Genomic DNA, 23,732 nt, shown 5'->3' with positions numbered 1-23,732 from the left:
TTTTTATTAACTCGATTAGATTACTGTAAAACCGAGTCAAGGCTTTACAAAACTTAAGACTTAAGTATCTTACTCTGATAATCCGAATAAGCCTGTTGGAAAGTATCGAGTGGCCGATGCGTGCGCCGGAGTCGGGTTACCAGCATATAAACAACCAAACACGCCGTGTAAATATTTTGTAATGCGTTTACGAGATACAATGGCGGCATTTGACACCATTGGGTCATCGTATTGTTTGCGGGTCGATCTAGAATCATCGACACGCTTAGTGCTTTTTGCGCTTGAAATAGTTTTTGGGGAGGAAGCGTTTTCTTTTTAATTACACTGTAACTAGAACACGTTGGAAAAAGCAGAATGCATAGTATTCTACCAATAACTGTATGTTACCAATGGGTTAACAATAAATGAAGTTTTTTTGAAGAGGTGCAATTTATTTCTCACCATATTTGTCTTAAAATTTTATGACAGACCTTTTAAATACTATAGATATGGAATGGAATATACAAATCCTTGATCTTTAAGACGACGTTTGTAAAAAAAACTTAATATAGCCCATTAAATTAATGATCCCTTTAAAATGTTACAGCTTTCGTTTCATCCTTAGGATTAGGGTTTGATTTGAGGAGCATAAGTCAAACATAATCTGAGATAATATCACGATAGAGATAACACTTTCCTACGTTTCTAATCATCCTTTTACTTTAAAATTCTGTAATCTGTCAATTTAACTGTTTCTTTGAATGCGGACGATCAGGAGTTCAGGAGATAGTTCAAAGGAACCATGTAACACCGCAAAAGTCGTCGCGTGCGCAGCGAGATCGTGAAACTGTCCAATTGGCGATTACCATCACCGATCGCAACGGCAATCAGATTTTAAAGTACCTCGATTAAACTGGCTCTCGAAAGGGCAGGGGTTTTATTGACCCAGAACGACGTACGTGCTTTAGTATTTCTAACTCTGATGCGCCTGTTTGAAACAGGAAGTGAGATTTGATAGGCGAATATCTGATTGGCTACGATCGATATTGACTTTAGCTATCGATTTTTGATAACGATATCTTTAATCATGTATAAAAGTTTTGATGATTACGATTACTTCTAGATGAATACAAAAGCTTATGTTGTGAAATTTGAACTTGCTTTACTGAACTTTTTTGTCCAATGTCTCTCCCTCTATCTCTTTCTCTCCTGCGGCGCTACAACCCTTGATGGGTCTTGGCCTCTTCAATGATTTTTCTCTCTTTTGCTCAAGCCCTGGCATCCTTTCTCTACGATGTTCTCTTGCCTATACGCCTGAGATTATCCCCTACGCGGCCCTTCCACAGCTTCCTGGTTCCTCCCCTAAGCCTTCTTTGTTGCAATTTTGACATAACATCTTCAGATGCCGCGACGCGATGGATGACGTTACTCTACTGCACGGGATCGATGGGAACAAGCTTTTCTCGTGCTCTTCGATGGCAGAGCTCCTAAAACTACATCGGGTATGGCAGTTTTATGATCCGTGCCATCGAATAAGAACTCCGAAGCATATTTGCGAGTAACTAGATAAGTTCTAAACTTAGACACCGTCCAAGGAAGCGTGGAAGACGCCTTTTAACTGGGCAATCTGTCATCAATAAAGTCCTGAGGAAAGCCCAAGAAGTCTCGTTGCCCCATAACCTAACAAACTTCGAAAAGTTGAAAACCGCCGAGGCCATCGACATGGCCATTTCAAAGTTTAATATCTCAAAAATGGCTGAACTGATTTAAATTTAGACAAGCACCGTCTTGATTAAGCTAACTTTTCATTAAAGGAAACCGCATAAAAATCGGTTCGTCTGTTAGCTATTACGCCACACTAATACGTATACATAGCGGTATTGGGGGGTTATAAATAAAAACCAATAGAAAGACGAATCCAAATGGTCCCATTTGGGATAATGCTATAGACAAAGAAAGATACTCGTACGTAAAACATTAAGATTACATTAATTGTTAAAACGTCGTAGCGTTTTCTAAGAACAATTGTTTCCTATTTTAGTGAAGATAATAGCCAATAAACCTGGGTTTGCGACGCCATCTCAAGTTCTGGGTATTAACTCGCTTAATTCACTGCTGAGTGCTGATTTATAACCACTTTTACGGTTCGGCAACGAACGACTATACGTACGATTGGTGGTGTGGTGAGCGTTTTCTCTGTTCATTGCGTGCCTGGTAGGTTACCGTTGTGCAGCGAACGTTTAGGGCGCGCAATGAATGAATGAATGCTCGCCACGCCGCCGGTCGCGTGAACTTGTGGCCATTGTGCTTGCACTTGGTGGTACGCCAAGGTATTAGATATCAAAAACGCATTAAGTATGTTAACAGGGTCTACTCAGCCCAGCATCGTTAAGTTTTACTGCTTGGGACTTGACTTGTAAATTGTTGTAGATTTGAAAAGTCTATCGGTCGCTCGACGAGGCTATTTTGTTTCTTCAATGAGGTCATAATGAGGTAGAATGTTGCTAGATGGCGTTAGTACTAGTGAGGTCTGTTTAACGTTACTAATGGCTTAATTATGAACCAATCCCAAACGTGTCGTTATGTCGTTAGTGTGTTGTGATCCTAGCCGCAACAATAGTGGGCACTTCTTTGTCTTAGCGTTAACTATCTTCAACTGTGCCGGAGGGCACTGATGGCGCAGAATAAATGATAGTACTACGTACTGATGGTCAAATGTCACTTGTCTAGCCACACAGCATCAAAATTATAGGGCACACCGCATTAGTTACTTTTGTAAGCTGTGCACCAATTTTCGCTTGTCTCATCTCAACTATGGTGTAATAGTAGTAAGAAAGGGATGCATTAGGTTTTGAAATAGCTTCTGATTTAATAGGCTTCCCTCCCAATCCATTTAAATCTAGATGGCCACTTATCTAACCGCACCGGCGCACTGAGATGATATATTGCGCAACTTGTGGGTTTTTGCTTATATTTTTGCACTTTCTCTTTTACTTATCTTACCTTCTCGTATCAATCACTTGGGTTAGCTTAAGCCCCAGTTTATATTATTAAAACCATTCCAGCAACAGCATTACGGGGCCGCGATGTTTACGAGTTAGAAGCTACTGGAATCATGTAAACATACTGGGCTTTATCGTCCTCTTTATTCTGGTTCATTGGTGTTATCTCATTTATAATGACTGAGACACCTGGCGATGACTATCCATTTAGGTCATTAACTACATTTAAGCTACTGCGCGTAAAAACAGTTCACTCATAAGTTTTCATGCAAGATATCACAAAATAATAATAGTAGATTTATTTTTCGACCAACTTGGATCAAACTGTTGATATTTAATTACATTTCATAGACTTATAGCTAAGGTTAGTTAACGAGTTTACAAATACAAATTAAAATTAAAACAAATAGTATACTTAAAATTAAAATGTATCCATACCATGCCTATACCTACTATAGAAGATTAGATAGATCTAATATTATAAATGCGAAACTAATGCCGTATGTCTGTTTATATGAAGATATAATTTGGTTGAGAGGTAGTTTGAGACGTCGGAAAAGACATAAGGATAGTTTTATCCCGGAGCTCTGGCAGTCTAATTGGAAATTTTACTTTTTTTTTCTTATTTGACTGGATGGCAAACGAGCAAGTGGGTCTCCTGCCATTGGTTTTTCAAATAATTACATCGTGGTCTGCATACGTTTGTCTTCATTTTACATGGATCCCGTCGGAATTTCGCCATAAAAAGTAGCTTATGTGTTCTTCTAGATGTCGAACTAAGTTCTTAAATACAACGTTTTAGCGTGAATAACGATAGAAGAACAATAACATTTATCTTTCAAGAAAAAACTTGGTTCTCTGCTGAGGTTCTTAAGCATGACGTGACGTGTAATTTTGTGTTCAGTTCGGTGTATAAAAAGCAGCCAGTAGGTGGTAAATTGGTAATGGTGACTGGTTACTTGGTTACCATTGTTAATCGTACATGTGTCGTAAAAACGGAGCTACCGAGGCGGCTATCGGCCGTATCATCGATATATGGACACCCATCAATACTGCCATTGACAATAAACGTTCTTACGAATGTCGGTAACGGCGGTACGTGATTTCCGCGAACGTTTCTTGTGACGTACAAGTTGTACACGTCCTGTTTATATACATATAGGGATGTATGGAAGTCTTCTGTAGACTGGTTAGGGCTATCACTGTTGGAAGTTCCTCGAGTGGCTGCATTGAAGTTGGAAAAGGCCGACATGTGATATACTAGTCAAAACAAAATAAGGACTTCTTGAGTTTCATCGTTAAAATGAATTCAAAAATAAGTTAGCATTTTTATCTGTATACATTTACTTCATGTTTGTGTTGTATTTGACGACCGGATGGCCAAGTGGTTAGAGAACCTGACTACGAAGCTTGAGGTCCCGGGTTCGATTCCCGGCCGGGGCAGATATTTGTGTATGAATCATACGAATGTTTGTTCTTGGGTCTTGGATGTTTAATATGTATTTATCTACTCGTATTTAGGTAAGTATTTTTATGCGTTGCCTAGTACCCATAGTACCAGTTTTGCTTAGGTTTGGGACTATATATTAGTCAATTTGTGTCAAGTGTTCCATGATATTATAAGAATTATATTTATTAGTATTTTATTTATTGATATTAGCGCACCGATAGGAGGGACCAAATTGCTCTAGCCTTATGTAACCTAAAAAGGATATTTGAAATTGGGGCAAACATTGTTAACATGGTCCTTAGCTTGTTTCACTAGAATAGTTTGAGCCATTTTTGAGACATTGAACTTTGAAGTGATAATGTCCGGGAATTATCAACTTTACTAAGTTCTTTCGGTTATCATTCCAATACTTTCTGATTCTCCTGCAAAGCTGCAGCCCTAACTGCCTCCGGACTGGTCTCGCGCCGTGTTTTTACGGCGAGTACTACCATAGTACCTAATGAGCCCCTACACTCCCCGGGGATAGGAAGCGGGCCTAACTGATCCGGGATTACGGATCCGATGACATATCGCTGCTTGGAGTCGAGTTGATTAACGTCGACACAGCCCTTGGAAGTATAGAAATAGGAGACACTGTTACGTTAAGATTTGGCTGAAAATGCTGCCCAAAAATATTTTGTTTTTAATTGCCAGGGTAAGACGCCGGAGGGAAGTATAGGAGAAGCATCATGGAATGATGAAGAACTGAGTTCCTTTCTCGTACATAGCTGTATTTTCTAGTTTAACAATGTTTTCAAGTCCTATTTATTTATTCAAGGAGAACATCTGCTAAAAACACAATATATTATGTAGTAGTAATAGCAACACAGAGCCAATTACAGGATCCCGCAGAAACTTTTATCGTTTACGATTTCGCAGGTGGTAGGACCTTGTGCAAGGTCCGCCCGGATTGCTACCACCATCTTGCTCGCTAATCCTGCCGTGAAGCAGCAGTGCTTGTGTTTCGGAAAGGAGAGTAAGACAGCCGGTGAAATTACTGGCACGTGAGGTATCCCATCTTAGGCCTCTAGGTTGGCAACGCGTCTGCAATACCCCTGGTGTTGCAGATGTTTATGGGTGGTGGTGATCTCTTACCATCAGGAGACCTACTTGCTCGTTTGCCATCCAGTCGAATAAAAAAAAACAGGATGCGCACTACAAACAAACAAACGACACACCATGATGCCAAACAAAACACCACAGAGTTTCAAATGGACTTACTATACTCCTCAAAAAATATTCCATACTAATATTATAAATGCGAAAATGTGTGTTTGTATGTTTGTCCGTTTTTCACGTCGAAACGGAGCGACGGATCGACGTGATTTTTGGCATGGAGATAGGAGGTTGTGGTGTGGGCCAGAGAGATGACATAGGCTACTTTTAAGGGAACAGCGCGATAACCGAATTCTACGCGGGCGAAGCCGCGGGCAAAAGCTAGTAGTAGTATATTTTTACAAAATATCTTCAACAGTGAAGTAAAAGGTTTTCAAAGGTTGCGTAGAAGAGATCTCTCTGTAGCGATATGTACGCCCATAGCGTACCGTATAGATTTTCTTAATGTACTATTGCGCTGAACTGTTTTGTTTTGCTGTTTACTACTTTTTCAATAATTCCACTTATTCACTAATTATGATTTTGGCTAATACTCACTCTAAGAGACCGGTGCAGTCTGGGGTTTCATTCAACTCAGTTCTGTGTATAGAAAATTGCAATTGTACATTGCATCAAAAGTTCTCACCAATTGTATCGAATTATGAAAGCCTCGGGCGGTTCAACCGCTCATTTACGCGGAAGCGATTCTGCTTTTATTTATGTATGTAACAGCTAACAGCTGCTATTTCTGTGGAGGTCACCAACCTACATAGGTATCGTTATCTTGCTTGAACGATAACGGCCCAATTCGCGGGATTGTGTAACATGCCTGTTGATAAAATTTAGGGTCGACACAATACCTTCACCTTTCACGATTTTGTAAGTAAAGCTAGGTGAAAATGTCGGGTAAAAAGACTTTTGGAGACTAACTTGAAAAACAGGCCACTGCAGTAGGATAGGTTAAATAAAACCATATTATAAAATCATTTGCAAATCACACCATTCGAAAAAGAAACCGACTACCGAGCGAGCTTGACTCAGCAGGGCTACTACGAAACTCGAAGTTCGTATCGTACCGTCCCTCTCGCTCTCGTATTAAATAGTATAAGTGTCAGAGGGAGCGCACGACACGAACTTCGAGTTTCGAGTTTCGTAGTAGCCCTGCAGCTCTTGAGTTCGTTCATCAATTTGGTGATTGAAGAAAACAAAACGCACAGCGACCTCACCAAATATGCTGATAACGGCTATTTGTTTTCATAAAAACAAAAAAGATGCGATTAATTTTACAGCATAAAAGGTAGCTCTTATTTCTTAACACCATTGCTTTCTAGTTATTCAGTTTAAATCGGCAGTGAGTTGCCATCGCGTAGCGTACTCTCGACTCTTAGGTGAGGGCGTTCACCTCTGAACTGAAACCGGGTCGGAGAGGTTACAAGCTCTGCCAACCGCTAGGAAAAATATTCGGAGTCGGTTTAGAAGGGGATTAGCGCTAAGCCAACTGCTAGAATATATGCCGATAGAACTGATTGATTTTTTTAAAGTAGCTCAACGCGAAAACGGCCTAAATTATCTTAAAAATGTAATGGCACTTCGAAATTGTTTGCGCTGTCTTTAAAATAAACAGTATAAATGGCAGGCATCCTCAGAATTAAACAGACTCAATTAGATATTCTTCTCGATAAATACTTTGTACCAAAACAACTAGGTATAATTAAAAAAACATATATTATAGCGAATTAAGCCAGTTTAATTCTAGACGTGCGACATATTTGCTCCGGGATCTACAGGATAAACTTCCAAAAAGTCCTCGCTCTACCCGTGATGATGAATGATGATGCGGGCTTCTGCACCGAAATATTCATTAAAGGTAATTACGATATACATCCAATAGCAAGTATGTTTAACGAAATTAACCGCAAATCATTAAAAACTGTTTAAATATACATTCCTTCCTCGTAGAAGTTTCCTAAACTTTCCCGGTAGGACTCCATATTAACTTAATGAGTGAATTGAAAATGTGTAACGAAAAAAACTATTGCTGCGGTCTATGACTGGTTTTCTTTTTCTCCGAATTTATTGCATTCAGCACTTGATTTAGTCAACGTAAAAGGTGAATGTACTTTCCAACATAGGTTATGTATCTGTTGGGTTCTCATTTTAGAAGCGAAACGACTGCGGATTGCGATGAAAGCTTCTTTATCGTGGTTTGGACGATGAGCTGCAAACTGCAATATTTAAATGAGGTTAATTTTATTTTTGACTTGGAGTTAACTAAGTGAAGTAACAGCTTGAATCCATAGAAATAACGGTAGTGGAATGAATTAGCGTCACCTAATTTATCCAAGTTAATGAAGTGGAAAAGTAACAGAATGGGATGTACTTGTTGTCTGGGAAAGTCAGCGCTATGAAATATTAAACAAGCTACGAACTAGAAAAAGATAAGTTATCATTTATGATCGTAATTATTAACTGGAAATACGCATGTAAATTTTAATTCAATTTTCCGCCACACGCCGCCATTCATACAAAAATGAGACAAGCATGCAAGCTACTTGTTTAGGAATGTAAGAGCTACTAGGTACGAGATTTCCCGGATTATTGCTATAAACGAAACAATTTTCTCCTAAACTAAACATGGCAAGGATGGCTAATTGGCTATCCTTAACTATCAGCACCTTAAATTACAAACCTGATGACTTATTCAAAGGCAAATATGAAAGTAACAAAGTGATGTAAAGAAAAGACAAACGAGTGTAGTTTAGCAGTGTAGGACTTAGGAGCATTAGGAACTGAAGGAAGGTAAAGATGAGGACCTGTTCGCGATCGAATCAATGAACTTCTCTTACCACATATCATAGCATTATGCTCTGCCGCTCGCTCCTCCAGGTCCTTTCTCCCCCAACGGTTACCTGGAATAGAATCCGGAATACTGAATTTCGCCGAAGAACTAGTTTCCGACATAACCATAACTCGAAAAAATTTTGGACCACATTCCAGAAAAAGTGCAAAATTCTGAAATATAGTATTTGTATTAAAATTCAGCACAATTTTAATGCCTGATTTCGAGCGATATTTTCGAATAACTGTAAGGAAAAGTCTGTGTACTAACAATCACATTTTAGGAGTGCCATGTTGAAGCCTTTATCTATAACTTGTGTATTGAATCTACCGGAATGGATCGGGTGCCCGTTACTAAACTTGTTAAATGGCTAGTCACGTTTCTTGGATCTAAATTCAAAAGTATACTAAATACTTTATTGACCTGCCAGCTTAACAAATCTATTGGTGTGATATTCCATGTTCTGGTAGGTTATGAAAACTTTGCACTTATACGAGCATATATTTTTTTTGTTTGGAACGCATAATTTTATTTTAAAGAAACAAGCTGTAATATCTAATGCGCAGGCGTGCACTATTCCTTCAACACCTTTTAAACCAAAGACGTCTGTATAATCTCTATTAGTAAAGGAATTGATTCGAGTAGCTAAGCTATTAAATGTGATACTTAGGTATCGACATAACATCGACTCGATATTTACGTTTCAATACATAATTATCTGATTTGGTTTGTTTAGGTTGTAGCGCGTAGTGGATTAACCGGTTTAAGGCTCCTTATACGGCGTGTTGCTCAAAAGTGATTGGAACTCGTGAGGCTTTTTGCCGCGTTAATTTTCTTGCAGGCCTGGACTTGAAACGTCCCTTTTTCATTAGAGGGATACTATGTGTTTCAAATAACATTGGGATTGGCTAGGTTATCTGACATCCTCACTAGCTATCTGTCAATTTTGGAGTTATAACTTACATGTATGTAATCTACATAAAAAAGAAGGTTCCTTATGATTGCTGCATCTTTAAGTCATTTGACAATACTGACTAAATAGTAAAACATATATTTTTTTTATTAAAATCCTACGCTTTTTAGCCGGACGTCGTCACCTCGCATCCAATAATAAACGGCCGCAGATAAACAAATTCATTTATAATATGTATACATAAAAATAAATACATGCATAGATAGATAAAGTAGAACCAATGATTGGAGTCTCACTCAACCACTGACTGACTTTTTGGCTAGCTACGGCAAAGAACTTTTTTTTTAAACTGTCATATCTCAAGTTGATTGTTATTGGCAAGTTTAAAAAATTGAGTAATGGTGATTATGACGGTTTTGACAGCAGCAGTGACATTCATTTGAAATGCTGTATTCAAAAATAACAAACAATTAGTATTACAATTTTGAGACAGACTAATTAGCAACACGCTTCAGAACTAAATGCACAAAATGTCATCTACGTACATACACAACACAACTAATACAGAACCGACACAAATACATTTTTTCAAAACTTTCCACCCATGTTATTAGCGGCGGTAGGTGCCAGGAATCCTAACATTTGCCAACGATCTGTCGCCAAATCATTCCGCTGTGCATCATTGGTTATTAATGTCTTAATTATTTATAGGGTTATCTGTTTCCGTCATTACTGAGACGAACGGCCTATCATGTTAGTCAAAAATGATGGTTAAAGACAGTGATTCTTTAGTCATAGAAGTCTGATATTCTGGTGTTGATCCTTGGTCGTACGTTGACGTTGATATTACCCAACATCTTGCACACATGACATGACTTAGTATAACGCCTGCGAGCGAGTGCCAACTTATGATTATCTTCCGCGCACAGCGATTACTCCACACTTATTTCGTTTAGAGGATCACTACAGAGCTTTTATTCTAATCCAATACAGGAAAACAAACAGATAAGCCATTCAAAACTTTACGATATCTCTGAACTTGGATTCCTCTTCAACATAAGTCTCTCCGCTGTTTAACATAACACCCAAACAATGACCACCATATTAGTAAGTGAAGATTATGATATGTAAGTCAATGTTGATTCAGGATCGTAATTGTATCTCGTAATTCAATTAACGGGGTTACTAACTATCAGTCTAATTTGAGAACACCATTATTGAAGGATTTGAAGAGTTTACTCGATCTAGTTTGAATACAGATAATGGGAGTATTATTATATCAAGCGACTTTTAAGATACTGCCAGGAAAAATAAAATATAGCGCATTAATGGCAGACACGATGACTGTTGTTTTTTTCCTTGTGTAATTGTTTGGTCTCAATGGACACTGATTTAAAAATTTAGTTAAGAAAGATATTAAAAATTAATAAATTATTGTCCATTTGAGATTCCCATCTGAGTACCAAGAGCGAAAGCTTCCAAACATCGGCTAAATAAAAATGAAAATAACGTCTCTCTAACCCCGATACTGACGGAATTCCCGAAAGCATTAATGGAACCATAATGAATTGTCACAAGTGAGACTCTTATTCGATTAAGTAGGATTAAGTACTATCCGTTGAAGACAATATCAAGCGTCCAGTAACTAACATGTTGGTGCAAGTAGTAACTAGATTATTCCGCGATTTTGGGTAGAAGAGTAAAAATGATCGAAAAATCGCTTCTTAGTTCTTACTGCACCTCTACGATCTGTTTTACGCTTCCAGTACCTACACTAGGCTTATCATGTTTTCTGTATTATTATCTCAGATATCTTTATTTTATTCATATCTAGGCCTGATACAAGCACACGCCTAATCATAGATATAGAACACGGTGTATCCAACGAAGTCTTAAAGGGAATGTCACACAATAAAACAAGATCCACAGGGAGTATTCCTTGCAATTCAAAATCTTCAGCTCGAGTGGCTCTCCATTTATTGTCAGTCAGTCACGATGCTCTTTTAGCAAACGAACAAGTGGGTCTCCAGATGGTAAGAGATCATCTACAACACCAGTTTTGCAGATGCGTTGCCAACCTAGAGGGCTGAGATGGGATACCTCAAGTGCTAGTAATTTCACCGGCTGTCTTACTCTCCACGCGAAACACAACAGTCAAGCACTGCTGCTTCACGGCAGGATTAGCGAGCAAAATGGTGGTAGCAATCCGGGCGGACCTTGCACAAGGTCCTACCACCTGCAAAAGGTGCAAAAGTCTTTTATAGGTAATCGTTAAATTCTAGTTTATTTTGTGTCATTACTGTCATAGTTCAGCGTTCCACATTCTAAGAGTTCATTATCACTTTAATTCCCAGCGAATACGGAGGGTTTAATTTAAAAGTGAATTAGCAAACGAGGGATAAGGCGAGGTCGGCGGCCGGCTGGAGTGGTCCAGGGAACTAGGCCGGATTAGCGCTTGCTCTAGGACTGTTATAAATTAAGTTTATTAGAGAGATCAGTTTCATTTTATGATGAGGAGTAAACTAAAAAATATGGATTATAAAACCTAAATAAGTAGCTTGTTCTGGATTTTAGGTTGTTAGTTTTATTCACGTGTAGCTTCTACATACGAGTATACCTACTATATTGTCTGGTAGTTATTAACTACATGCCTTTTTGTTAAATAACGGTACCTGGTGGAAGATTGTCTTGTTAGACGAGAATAAACTACTACCTTGTGTTAATAACAATAAAAAAGTACATAAGTCACAATATTTTTACCTACGATAAGTAACTATTAATTAATATTTATCTTTACTACTTTATACTTGCCGAAAAACGTCTAGTCTTTCTACATAGGCGTCAACCAAACGTTTATTTTTTCTGGTGAGAAGTGGTTAAGTTAACGCTGCCGCGTGTCTATAGTATTCTATATCATACTTTTTTTTAGTACACTGCCATTATACATCTTCAGATTCTTACTCGTAAGTAATTTGATTCAGTCAGTTGAATGTCGGCTTGTTGATTGCGTGCGTGCCAACGGTTACTTCCAAACGCCGACCGCGCTCATTGTATACAGCATAACATTTTTTTCAGCACCAGTTCTCTTCTGTAATTAAATGAAGCCATTGTAAAGATTCCCATTCCCACGTAGCAACGAAATTACATTATATGCTAATTTTGTGAAGGTTTCAAAGTTAAATCATGTTCTGATTATTGCGAGTATATCGTCTACGTATAAATATGCATTTGAATGATATTTGATGTTGGTTTGTTTCTTGATGACGATTTGTTCGGGAGGAGATTAATACTACTCATTTGCGATTATGCATGTGGCAAGGAGCCGATACACCAGGACAATGATTATTCACAGCATTTGTTCAAATACTTTGAAAAAAAAAAGTATGCATCATAAGCGATCTTCTGAATATCCCTTAATTAAACCAAGGCTAGCTAAACGAGCCCACAGACACCAAAGCATTTGAATTTCCCATCATAAGTTATTTTTATTAACTTAAGTCAACTCCCTTCGTCGTAATTTGTTTCTGCCTTGGCTATGTATGACCAACGTACTGGTGTGTAAATGTAAAACAAACAATTTCCTAAATTTTACTTTTTTTTTTCAGGTGATTTTTGTACTGACGTCATCATGAAGTGGAACGACGTCACCGATATCAGTAAGTAAAATTATTATTTTTGTTACAAAAAGTAGCACACGTACCTACTACCTACCTATTGTTCCGTTCACAAATAATTGTAATAGCTAAGTATTTCAGTTTTATGAGAACTAGCATTTTTTGGCGTACTGGTCGCCGATTCAATGGCTTCTTTTTTATCATCTTCATCTTGATCCGTATGTTCCCCTACAGGGCACAGGCCTCCTCTGAACCGTCACCGCGCCGTACCCACATAAGTCCAATGTGGACACAATTGAATTTCTATGCATGTGTCTTGGTAATTTTCAAATGTAATTTCGCACATAATTTGGAAAAATTCAGAGATCCCCATCGATCACCGATGATCACCAATTCAATGGCTTTTTATCACGAATTGCGTCTGGCTTTTTCTTTTTGTCGGATATGTTCGTATTTTTCGTTCGTAAAAGCAAGATGCTTTCCAATTAGCTTCGGTAGACTTCAGCAAGATAAACACGAACTTTTCTGTCATAATACGATGGCAAAACATCCACTACATCTATAATTACATGTTCAATTGTACATGTGTGTTGGCAGAGGCACGCGCACGTACTACGGTAGTATTGGAGTACGGCGTGGGCGGCCCGTGGGCGAACATGATCTATCGTTCTTTTCATTACCAACCGCTTTTTGTACTCATGATTACAAAATAATTAGCGTTTTTCGAAGGCCTAATGTTAGACGAGCTGCAGCGAGATGTTATAAGTTTGACCGCTCTGTGCGTGTGTGTCTGTGGCACCGTAGCTTTAAACGGGTGGACCGATTTGGATGCGGTTTTTTTATTTGAAAGCATATTTTCTAGCGATGGTTCTTAGGCATGTTTTATCAAAATCGGTTCAGTTTTTGAGATATTGAACTTTGAAGTGACAAAGTCGGGGGTTTTCCAATTTTTTGTTGGTTAGGTTATGGCTTCTAAGCGGATACCGCATAAGTAAGATGTACGAGTGCGGTCGCTGTAGTGGCTGGTATCCATCTTTAGTTTTATGTCATTAGCTATGGATGATGATTATAGTAGGGTTTCATCTGTTGGGTATGCAGCGCATACCGACCGAGCCTCCGAGCACCAGTTACAACTGAACTTTTATTTTTGTAATGTCTGTATTGTATTGTATAACGGCGTCAATTCCCATGTTGTAAACGTAGATCCGGTATTGTCTTTTCGTGATACTTTGTTGAAATTCCAGATTAATAACTAGATTTCGTTAATAACGCATAGGCAATTTTTGATATTAATTTACGCTTGTAAAATTGCGAAATCTCAAACCCAGTGGAAAACTCTCAGAAGTTCAAGAAATTCAATTTGCGGCTGTAATGATAAACGCGAGCAAAGCAGTGGGCAAAGGCTAGTGTCTTACAACTTCAATTCAACTGTCGAAGCGTGAGCAAACTTGGCATCAATCCGTCACTGTAATTTAATTGGCGCGTTCCGAACCCCGTCGGCGAAGCAGCCAATCAGAGACGCTACATTCGCACCACAACGTGGTCAGCCAATTACCTGGCACTGGCAGTTTGGCAGGGGTTCCAGGAAGACACCACCGACCATTCATACGGAAATAGTGGCAGCAACGTCTGCGATGCGTCCCTGACATATTACACTCCAATACAAACTGACACGCGATGCATCCACAATGAGGGTTTATTGACCGGGGGAATATCGCTAGATGGCGTTAGTAAAAGTTCTAGTCATTTAGAAGATATGACTACTATGTGCCTAATAAAATAACCTCTGCAAATGCCGATAACACTCGTGGTTAGCCTTGACCATAATTAAAGTCCATCTCCAGATAATTGTAACATACTTACTTATTTACTTATGCCTGTATCTGGATATTTCCAGTTTTCAATTGCAGCCCTTATCGAGCCCCGGATTTGGCACCAAATCATCTCTTATCAAATAGAACCTAAAGAATAACCCGAGGCCGTGTTGCCTAACGTTTCAGATGCTCGCGATCGCAATCAAATGACAACAAAAACTGTTATTTGATTGCGATCGTATTCAAAAATGGTTTTCCTTATAGATAACTTCTTCTTCTTCAGCCTTCTCGGTATAGGCCTCCTTCAATTTTTTCCACTCGTCGCGACGAGCTTTTTGGATCCAATTGGAACCAGCAACCTTTTTTACATCGTCGCCGTAGATAACTTACCAAAGCTAAATATAACGCTGATGAATCCGAAGCCGTGTGCACCGTGCCGTGTCTGGTTTTAGAACAGGACCCATCTCTTCCCGTGAGTGTCGTAAAAGGCGACTAAGGAACCTGACTTGAGAGTGGGCAGCTGTACTCTCTATCGCCAACCACGAACTCCTGACCTGACTCCACTAGGTACAGTGGTGTGGAAGGCAACGGGAAACAACCACACTATTCTCCCAAGGAAGATGTCATGTTGTTAGAGTAGAGAACCTTCATGACTTTATCACACCTCCGCATCTTCACCTCACTAAACCGACCACGACCTTACTAACCCCCTGTTTCACTATCCATTGATTAAATTTATCTGACGGATAAATGTGATGCCGTCTCTGTTTGTTTTGTCCGAATGCCGTCTTAGGGCAGGCACCAGCCTGCCCCTAAGAGTGTAGATTTGTAAATGGTGATTTCAAAATTTGCTAGCCATTTTTCGACCGTTACTTAAATTCGTTTGAGCTGTGGCATACTCGAATTAGTCCGGTTCCGGAGACAATACAACAATCTAGTAGTAAAAGTCTGGTAGTCCGGCCAGGGTCGTCTCCGCAGGACGGAACTTTCACGGCTATGGCCACAGTATACACACACACACACACATATATATATATATATATATATATATATATAAGCTAAAGGTGAGCTAAAGCGTCTGCACTCTGCAGTACCGCGAGACCCCCTTCGGGGCCGTGTAAAGCTTGCCTCTGTGTGTGTCCGTTTCGGTCGATTTGTTCGTAGCTTCCATACTGCTTTAGCTTATATGTATACTGCGCTATGGCTAACTTGAAGGTACAGTCAACAAAAACTACAGTATACAAAAAACGGGTTGTAATTGTAAGAGATTATTTTATTAACAAAAACTTATATATTTTTTATCCATACCTATGTGTTCGCTTGCGTAAGCAGCAGCCTACACTCACGGCTACTTGAGATGATAGAGAAATGCCTCGATAATTCCGTGTGTAATGAGGTGTCTGCGACAGTGTGTAATGCGCCGTGAAATGCGCATGCGTGCCTGTACGAGTGTCTGTGGTCTGTGGTCACACCTCGGGCTAGTACTACCTGCAGGGGTGTGATTCTCTATACCTTGACCAGTTCGTATGTAACGCACAACAGAATCCTCGGTCAAATTCATTGAAATTTGCTACGGGTTGATTTTCGGGCTTTGAGTATTCAACTAGACTGGCCAACGAAAGCTGTCCCAGACAAACCACGGAAAATTAAAAAAAAATGAGGCTGACAGCACTTTGATACTTAGATATTAATTTAAATTTTTCAGATATTAAATTATACTCTAGACTTCAAGCTGCATCAACACAATTATAGTAGTGTGAAAGTTGATGATGCAATTTAGTAGGTTGTCCTTGGTAAATTGTATGACCTTTGTCAGTATCCATTTTTGGACCATTTTCACCAGATTGGCATTGAATATATCTTCTAACATTTTAATTGTAACATAATCTTATAACATTTTCCATTTTGAGGATGGTAGGTGTAATGAAAAATATTTATTTCTTTCTTACAGCAGAAGTATCAAAATTATCTAAGAATGATACCAGAATAAAGTTGCGTAAAAAATGCGTAGACAGCTTTCGCTGGCCAGAGTCTAGTTAAATAGGTACTCAAAGTTTTCGGGAGTGTAATATCTAGCTTGGTTTTTTGCAGCGTGTTTGCGTGCATGGGCACTGTTTGTTTATATCTTGATAAGTTTGTGTGTGACACTCGAGAACCCTGTTGCAGGCAGCATTTGCCGCGGTATCGAAAAAAATCAGCAGAGGCTAGGGAGCGTGTCTGTGTCTGCATTGTCTTACTTACTATATCTGTAGCTTTCAGGGTACCTTAATAGGTATAGTTGACCAAGAAAGTGCTTTACCAGTTTTAATGACAGTTCCTACTTCAGAAATAAACAATAAGGCTGATTTTCATATTGTCTTGTGAGTAAAAATATAGGCTTTGACGTTTAAGCACTACAAATGACATTACCTTAGGGTGGTACTTAATGGAATTTCTTGTTGACAATACATACTTATTATACTACTAACTTATTACCCTTATTCATAAACTTAACAAGCCATGTTAATAACAAATGTTTTTTTCTATCGTCGAAGTGACAGATGAGGACAAACGAATTTTATTTAACTAAATAGGTTTGATAAATAATTAAAGTTTGCTCGCCGAATTCAGTATAAATATGTGTATTTTCTATTCCATTTAGCGTTACCCACCTGAGGACTGATTTTTTAAAACCATAATCTAGCATTTGAAAGTAGTAAAATACTACAGACTGAATTTTCGATTAATATATTTATCAAAATAAAGAAGCCGTCGTAGCCTTGCTTAGTGATCATAAAATATACTTCTAAGTTGATACCAATTGACCAGAGGCCGTATTGCCTAACGATTCTGACGCTTGCGATCGCAATCAACTGACAGTTTGTGTATGGGAAATCAACTGACAGTTTGTGTATGGGAAATCAACTGACAGTTTGTGTATGGGAAATCAACTGACAGTTTGTGTATGGGAAATCTGTCATTTCATTGCGATCGCGAGCGCCAGAAACGTTAGGCAATACGGCCTCAGATCCCAAACAAAACAAAACTTGTTCTTTGGGTACCAAGGACCGGATAAACAATAAACATACAAAAGTTCAATATCACAAAAACGGCCAAAACCGATTTTGATGAAACATGTCTAAGAACCATCGCTAGAAAACCTGCTCTCAAATTAAAAAAGCGCATTCAAATCGGTCCATCCGTTTAATAGCTACGGTGCCACAGACAGACACATAGCGGTCAAACTTTTAACACCCCTCTTTTTGCGTCGGGGGTTAAAAAACTTGCACATGGTGAAATTTTGAACGTTATACAAAATCTTATAAATATGCAGGCGTATATCATGAAACGCAACAAATGAATTGTGAAATATTTTGTTTTTCACTGGATAAAGGCTGCAAACATTTGGGCCTCTATTTTCGCCACTGAGAATCGAAGTTCGTATTGCACCGTCCCTCTCACTCTCGTACTAAATAGTATAAGCGTCAGAGAGACGGAACGACGAACTTTGATTTTCGAATTTCGTTGTAGCCCTGCTGATCCACTAGCTCCATCCGCCAAGCGTCATCTTCTTTTTAACCAATGTCCAAAGAAAAAGAGTGCTTCGTTTTTACAAACGCGTCCTAATGCCACGTATACACGGTAAACGCGCGGCCACATGCAAGTCGCTCTGAAAATGTTGAGCTTTATCGCTGAAAAAAAAAACCTCTTCAATTTTGGCAAAAACACTGTACTTACATTATTTTTTTCATTCACTCCAATTTCTTTTATTTGTACCAATGCCACGACTGCTACTAAATGAGACTACGAAATCAGCTTCCAAGTCCAAGATTATTCCTGTCAGCAGCCATCTTGACGATGCTGCTCGACGCGGCGACTTGACGCTACTTTTTCGAGTCGCGGGAAATTCAAAATCACATTCAAAATGGGACCATGTGACTGCATGTGGCCGTACCTTAAAGAAATTCAATTGTTTATCCGAGCGTGACGGCGGCCATGTTGCCTGCGCCTGCGCCGAAACGCGGATTACATCACTGCGCAAAAAATCGCGCGGGAGGAGGGGGGGCAATAACGACCTTGGCCTTGCTCGAGCAGCGGCCAAGGCGAACGCAATTATATATGCGCCCACCAGTCTACAGAAGTTTGTTGTTATATGTTGAGGTGAGGCATTGGGATCTTCGGCGTTGGCTTGAGAGCTGTCTCGCTTGTTTATTTGCTGCGTGTGCGGGAGGGCGCGATTTGAAAGATTCCACTTTGCTTTCCTGGGGATTGTTTGGAAACAGGTGCGGCTACTGTACGATCTGTAAATTCTGTAATTGTCGATTCGGAATAAACGGGCTAATAATTTGTGTTAAGTATGCTCGGAAAGGGGTGGGGGATCTTTAGGAGCGGAGCAGCCTGGATTGTGGATTGAATACGTCAGCAGTATAAAAATAAAATATTCACATTAACTACTGCGTCCCTTAATAGTACGGCCTTCTAAATATCCTTAAATAAGTACTTCATCATCCCAGCCTATATACGTCCCACTGCTGGGCACAGGCCTCCTCTCAGAACAAGAGGGCTTGGGCCATAGTTCCCACGCGGGCCCAGTGCGGATTGGGAACTTCACACACACCATAGAATTGCTTCGCAGATTTGTGCAGGTTTCCTCACGATGTTTTCCTTCACCGCAAAGCTCGTGGTAAATTTCAAATGTAATTCCGCACATGAATTTCGAAAAACTCAGAAGTGCGAGCCAGGGTTTGAACCCACGACCCTCTGCTTGAGAGGCGATAGGTCAAACCACTAGGCCACCACGGCTTTTTTGTAAATAAGTACTTACTTACTTACTTAATATTATACTTATGCGAAAGTAACTGTTACCTCTTATCGCTCAAACTGTTGAATATTTGGTGGTATTGAGAAAGTTTGAGTCCCTAGGACGTTTTTTTAAGATAGTTTTTATTCCGGCAAATTGCATAGTTCCCATAAGATAGCGACAAACAAAACGAACCCCAATATGCAAGTGGAAACATCGGCCCAAGCCCTCTGATTCTGAGAGGAGGCCTGTGCCAAGCAGTGGAACGTTTATGCACCTTGTTTTTTTATTTTCGTTAACCTCGGCAGAAGGCTTACATCGCTGAGTTATTCAGGAACACTGCAAAATTTTGCGATGGAGCCCTTTGAAGACACCTTGTGTAGGCAGTGCCACCAGAGCTGAGGTCACGCACACAAGACCATGACATGTAATGACAGCGGGATTTTGACATTCACTAGTTCATTTCTTTCATTCTCCTTTTATGCAATCAGTTTTTCATGTAGCTGTGTGTGTCATTCACTTCAGCTCTCGTGGCCTATCTATATTTGCAACTACGATGTAAATATTGTAAGCACTTTATTTATTTGACGCCTGTTAGCGTTTGATTAGGAACGTAGCGGCTGCGCGGGAGTGGCGGCCCGCGCGTGCGCACTCGACCCGCCGTGTTTGCAATGCTGTGACCAACTTTGCTGCAGGACACTTTCAGTATAGGCTTCACATTCACTGCTCAATGAGGGCTATCGTTTTTTGTCTCACTAGATGGCGCACTGTTGCATGAGGTTTTTAAGTATGGTTTTGAAAGTCTGTTATTACGGGCGTGAAAACAAAGTTTAGATTAAAATCATATTTAATACACCTTAAAACCGTACCATATAAATAACGAGCATGCCACAGTGTTGCATAGTCCCCGTTTTGTTCGGAAAAAAGGGAAGACAAAGGTTTCCGAAAACAAAACTGTCTCAAAACACAGACATTCATTGCCCCGGAACGCATATTTGCCATAATTAATTTCAGATATTGCAAAATATTCACAAAATTATTCTAATTATAAATAAACCCGCGAAGCTCACCCAAAAACTATGAGATTTGACATTTCGGAGACCTCACGCTACACTAGCGCCTCTAGCGGCGAATTCATTCGCGATAGCCCTCATTCGGAGCGCTTAGGACGCCAAAATAGGACTGCAATCCAACTTCAACGTGACCGCAACTGCCGACTGCCCGTACAGCTTAATCACACACAGCCCGCGTACAATTCATTCAACCAGGTTCAGCTAAAATAATACGGTATTTGACTATTTTGTATATGTTTTATAAATAAAAACTACACAACGCCTGTTATCGAATAGAAAAACATTTTTTAAGCTGCCTTTACAAATAACAAAGTTATAAAGGTTTGAAATTCAAGATTAGACAGAGAAAGACGTCACATGTGACGTCACACGCCAGTACTTGTTGCATAGAGAAAAGCGTTTGAGAAAGAACAGGTATATAGTTTTTAAAAAAATCACTTTAAATCCAATTTTCAACCGATTTAAATTTTCTCTACGCTAAACACTAACTGTTTATCTATATTTTCATAATTATATTAAGATATGGCAAAATCAGGTGTTGTCAAATACCGTATTGGTACAAAGGACAGGACCTGCTCAAAAACTAAACTAAACGCTGAAAGGTACCCGGAAAACAGACGTAGCACCCTTAGAAACTTTTGTCCAGGACTTCGAAATCTATAACATATCAAAATCTCGGCATATTTAACTGAAACCACATTTTCCATACTTTAGGTCCGGGGTTCTTTTACATCATAAATGAGTCATGCTTGGCACAGAAACCTATACTTGTAAGTATAATAGGTATTTAGTTACTTAAGCAAAACTTTATTTGATACTGCAAATACAGAGAATCCGACCTCTTACCTACCACCTCGTTTCGTTGTGGGATTTTTCATAGTACCTACTTACTCATAACATGGTGCAATGGTTTCGTGATGCGAAATTACTCTTATGCCAAGTACATTTTATACGAATTATTTTGCAAAAATAGTTAAATAGTTTAAATACGATACATGTTATGCTAAGTGATTTTTGGGCAAACAAGATTATGCCAGATGAGGGGTACCCATCTACACAATGTGTTGATAAATAACAGTTATGTTCCAACCTTGCATCACAAGTAACGATAGCGTTTGACTGCCATTTTGTATAAAATTTTCTTTATTCCAAAATATAGTACATACCAAAACGCTATCATCAACACCATTCAGTACAATGGCAATGAGAAGTTGTATAGGACACGTGTATGCATTAGGTATATGTAATCTTTTTATAAAGGGGCGGACAAAGGAGACTTGTAATATAAAGCCATTCGCTCGTGGTAAAATAAAAGAGATTTGCGTATTGATGTCGCAATTTTGGTCAATGTAATCGTCAACGTACCTACGACCAACGTCGAGATATTCTGCGCATAATTCCCTGCGAGCGGACGGCTTTCTCTATCGAGGGCATCGCTGAATCCGTGGAAAAGGTTCTTACATATGATAAAAGTCGAGCCCCGAGTCGACAGCAATGAGTATTTTTCGATAAGCTCCATGATCTCTCTCACACATTGCTAATGTAAGTGGGATAGCTGCACGGTCCCGATATCGACGTAAAACTGACCTGCCTCAATGCGGGCAATAAAACTTGAATAATTTGCGTTTTATCAACTTTACAATAATCTTCTGCGATTGTGTGTGACGTCATCGCGTTTTAGATAAAAATGTTAATTTTAAGAATATTCCATTACACTGAGTATGGAGTATGTTTATAAGAATTACTACTAGCGCCCGTGGATCGGATAAAATTACAACCATCCCGTGTAGCTACTCCATTTCCAAGTAATTACGTGAGTTAAGATGTTCAAATTTTTTCTTTGAAATACTTCTTATACTTTAGGAGTAGGAAGACTGCAATAGTTTTGACACAACGAAAAAAAAATTCAGAAATGCGTTGCATAAAATAAAAATTTCACTAAAATAAACAATTAATTGCTAATTAAACTGTTAAAGAAGAACAATCGGGTCAGGCGTGACGCGTTTGAAACTTACTCATGACAGTTACAATAAAAGAAATCCTTCAGAACTAAAACACAAGTCCCACTATTCCTTTATCATAGTCACTGTACAAAATTGACGCATCGTGACCGGTCTGTCAGGCCCAGAATCATGATAGCAAGCTGTGGTCACCCAAACACCGTTTGCCAAGCCAATCAGAGCCTTACACCATCGAGTTAAAGCCCCACATTTCTACTTTAACTGCAAATATAGGTAGTCGCTTCAAATTTAAACTTTACGCACTCGGCCTAAGGGTTATTTGAGATAACTGAGTTTGAGTTAGATCTCAATTCATTGCGAGTTGCTCCGTGGATAGATTATTTAATGGTTTAGGGAGGTACTGTTTAAACTGCAACTCTTTGAATCTCTCTCAGAATAAAGCCAAGTTCGATAAATGCTTATACTGCATGCTGCATTCTAATGCCCGCCCACCTTCCCAGTGGAGAAGACTGTAATGACTGGTGCTTCCGCTGAATGATAGTCATAAGCTTGTTCCTCACGGTTTGCTTCGTTCCCGTCCATTTCCTTAACTTAGCGGGTGATTAAGTCAATCATCATCAGCCGGAGCGGAGGACGTCCACTTTTGCACAAAGGTCTCCCTCTTAGAACGCCACTATGAACGACCACCGCCACTTGCATTCAAAACCATGCCACTTGAATTCATTCAAACTCTCGCGATATCGCCAGTCCACTTGGTGGGAGGCCTGCCAACACTTCGTCTTCCGGTTCGTAGTCGCCACTCGAGGATCTTTGTTTCCCAACTGTTATCTGTTCGTCGAGCGATGTGGCCCGCCCACTGCCACTTCAACTTGCGTATTCTTCGAGCTACATCGGTGACTGCTTTTCGTCTAATGTCTCTGTCAACAGTTCTCTCAATGGCTCGTTGCGTGACACTTTTTTTATAATTGCAGTTATTTATAGTAAAATGATCACACGTATAACCAGTTCCGAGTCCTTGTTCAGTTTCCTCCTCCGTCCCTACAATAGGATGACCTAATAATGCGAATGGATCGGCCCTCCACATCGAACCCCTGTTGGTTCCGAAAATATAATTTTCGAGTGTGTGTGTTATTTTTTGTGGGGAGAGGCTACAATATTTACAGATTTCTCTCC

General features: G+C 39.4%; 1 protein-coding gene across 1 annotated transcript in view; it reads left to right on the top strand.

Annotated features, from left to right (window-relative positions):
* Reph (Regulator of eph expression) overlaps positions 1-23,732 on the top strand; it is a 76,137-nt gene that overhangs the window by 15,763 nt on the left and 36,642 nt on the right. The window contains exon 3 of the mRNA XM_074093836.1: positions 12,923-12,973. Coding sequence (XP_073949937.1) covers positions 12,923-12,973 — 51 coding nt within the window. The remainder of the gene's footprint in view (positions 1-12,922; positions 12,974-23,732) is intronic.

The sequence above is a fragment of the Choristoneura fumiferana genome, chromosome 10 (assembly GCF_025370935.1).
Source record: "Choristoneura fumiferana chromosome 10, NRCan_CFum_1, whole genome shotgun sequence".
In the NCBI taxonomy this organism is placed as follows: domain Eukaryota; kingdom Metazoa; phylum Arthropoda; class Insecta; order Lepidoptera; family Tortricidae; genus Choristoneura; species Choristoneura fumiferana.
The sequence above is the reverse complement of the archived record's forward strand: the minus strand, read 5'-3'. Positions and strand labels throughout refer to the sequence as shown.